This window comes from Erythranthe guttata, chromosome 4 (assembly GCF_056151865.1).
Source record: "Erythranthe guttata isolate IM_541 chromosome 4, IM_541, whole genome shotgun sequence".
In the NCBI taxonomy this organism is placed as follows: domain Eukaryota; kingdom Viridiplantae; phylum Streptophyta; class Magnoliopsida; order Lamiales; family Phrymaceae; genus Erythranthe; species Erythranthe guttata.
Window position 1 is genome coordinate 15,430,486 of NC_142536.1, and position 2,130 is coordinate 15,432,615.

Sequence of the window (2,130 nt, forward strand, 5' to 3'; positions counted from 1 at the left end):
CACAAAGCTTCATTCCGTTAGCACTAACAAAAAAATGACGAAAATGACTAAAATTGAAGGAACAAATGTATTTTTTGTAAACATAAGCGACAAAATATGAAACTATGGCAAATTTGAGGGACTAAAACTGAATTTTTTCCATATACTTATAATATAAGTTCGATTTATGAAGATTTTAAATAGTTAAAAGTAGGGTAAATTACAGTCACCCACCCCTGAGGTAATGTCAAATTACGAAAAACCCCTCTTATGCGTAATTACAGCCACCACTCAACTATATACAAATTTTCTTAGACGTACATTCTTATGGTATCAAATGCAACATAATTTTATAAATTACGTGGAATGTTTTGTAATGTTTTGTAGTTTGTACTCGTTTTGTACAAAAATACAGTTTCTGATGAACCACAATTCTGACATTTAGAAGCCAAGAGACACATCTTATGATTATCTCATTTCAGAATGTAAAGCTCAAATGAGGTAAAACGGGTACAACCTGAAGAATATTCTACATAATCTAAAAGAAAAACATCTAGAAGAAAAACTTCTTGATTAAACAATAAAAAACTCTGTAATTCAGCATGATCAAAATAATGTATATTTTTAGCACAACTGAAAGATAAAAGAAAGATTCGACACCATGAGACTTGAATCTCATGATCAGAAGCAGCCATGGATTCTGCAAATCCCACCGAAAGATTCAAATCTGTGCGAAGAAGGAACAAAACCCTAATGATAATTTTCTTCTCGTTAATCATCGTATTAGCACTAATCATCGGCGGGATAATCATCTCCCTCGTGCAGAAGATCAATTCACCGTCTCCATATCCCAGTGTAGCAATTCTAGAATTCTGCACCGTATCTTACTCTGAATTCTCCTGCATTAACTCCGTATCCGCCGCGATTAAGACCCGATCCAACACAGACCCGAACGGGGTCTTTTTTCTCTCTCTAAAAACAACTCTCAAACAGCTCTTCGGCATCATTTCGGCGGCGTCAAACGAAACCCGACCCGAACCCGCGTTCGCTGACTGTTTGACTTCGTTGGGCCGCGCGGCGGGTCGACTCGGTAGTGTCTTGGATGCGGTGCGGGTCAACCCGGATCTGGAAGCGCGGACCTCCAATCAGAGGAGAGAGATGAGTGAGTGGATCGGCGGCGCGGCGGAGGATCTGGCGGTGTGTGTGGGTGGTGATATGGGGAAGGTTGAATCGACGGCGTTGGATGGGGCGGTGGAGGTGGCGGCGCTGGTGGGGTACAGCAAAGAATTTCTGGCGAGTTCCGATGTGGCGAATGAGAGTTTCCGATTTGCTTTGGCGAATGGAGGGGGGTCGAGGAATCAGATTGTTGAAGATTTGATCGCTGTGAGTTTTTTTGTGCCGCAGTATTTTGTCTTGGCTCTTCTCTTTTGCTTGCTTTTACGAATTTACTAAATTAAAAAAGTAAAAAATCTTTCTTGTACTTTGTTATTGTGTAAATTACAACCACTTCTGAGGTATGGTTAAATTACGAAAAAATTTCTAATGTTTGGGTAATTACAATCGTACCTCTTAACTATAAATTGTCTTACACGTCCACTTTTGCAGTGTCAAATTTAGTGGAATCTTCTTGATTATATTTTGTACCCATTTTATATCATTCAAACTCAACATTTTGAAGCAAGATGATTATAAGATGTGTTTCGTGGCTTGTATATATCAGATTGTGGTACATCAAAAACTGTGGTTTTGCACAAAATGAGTACAAACTAGAGAACATTCTACGGAATCTAGAAGATTATGTTGAATTTGACACCATAAAGGTGGATATGTAAGAAAATTCATAGTTAACGGGGTAATTGTAATTATCCAAGCATGAGCGGTTTTTTCGTAATTTGACCATACATTTGATTGTAATTTACCTTTTCTTTTTATTTTTCCTAAAAGTGATGATTTACATTTTACGGATCATCGACAAGTAGTTTTAGGAAAAATATGTCATGTAGTGTTTGGACGTAAAAAAATGAAATGCATGAATTTTAAGAATTATAACTACTTGAAGTATTTTAAATCAAGGTTTTTTTGGCTGTAAATGAAATTAGGATTGCATGAAACCCCGCGTGTTACTAAAGCATTGCATAAAATTTCCTCAAT

The 2,130-nt window shown here is 37.4% G+C and overlaps 1 protein-coding gene across 1 annotated transcript; it reads left to right on the forward strand.

The window, feature by feature from the left end:
• Positions 1–616: 616 nt before the first annotated feature.
• Positions 617–1,467, forward strand: LOC148771244 (uncharacterized). The gene has a single exon (XM_088816994.1). The coding sequence runs from the start codon at positions 673–675 to the stop codon at positions 1,429–1,431; it is 759 nt and encodes a 252-aa protein (XP_088673120.1). The 5' UTR covers positions 617–672; the 3' UTR covers positions 1,432–1,467.
• Positions 1,468–2,130: the final 663 nt, after the last annotated feature.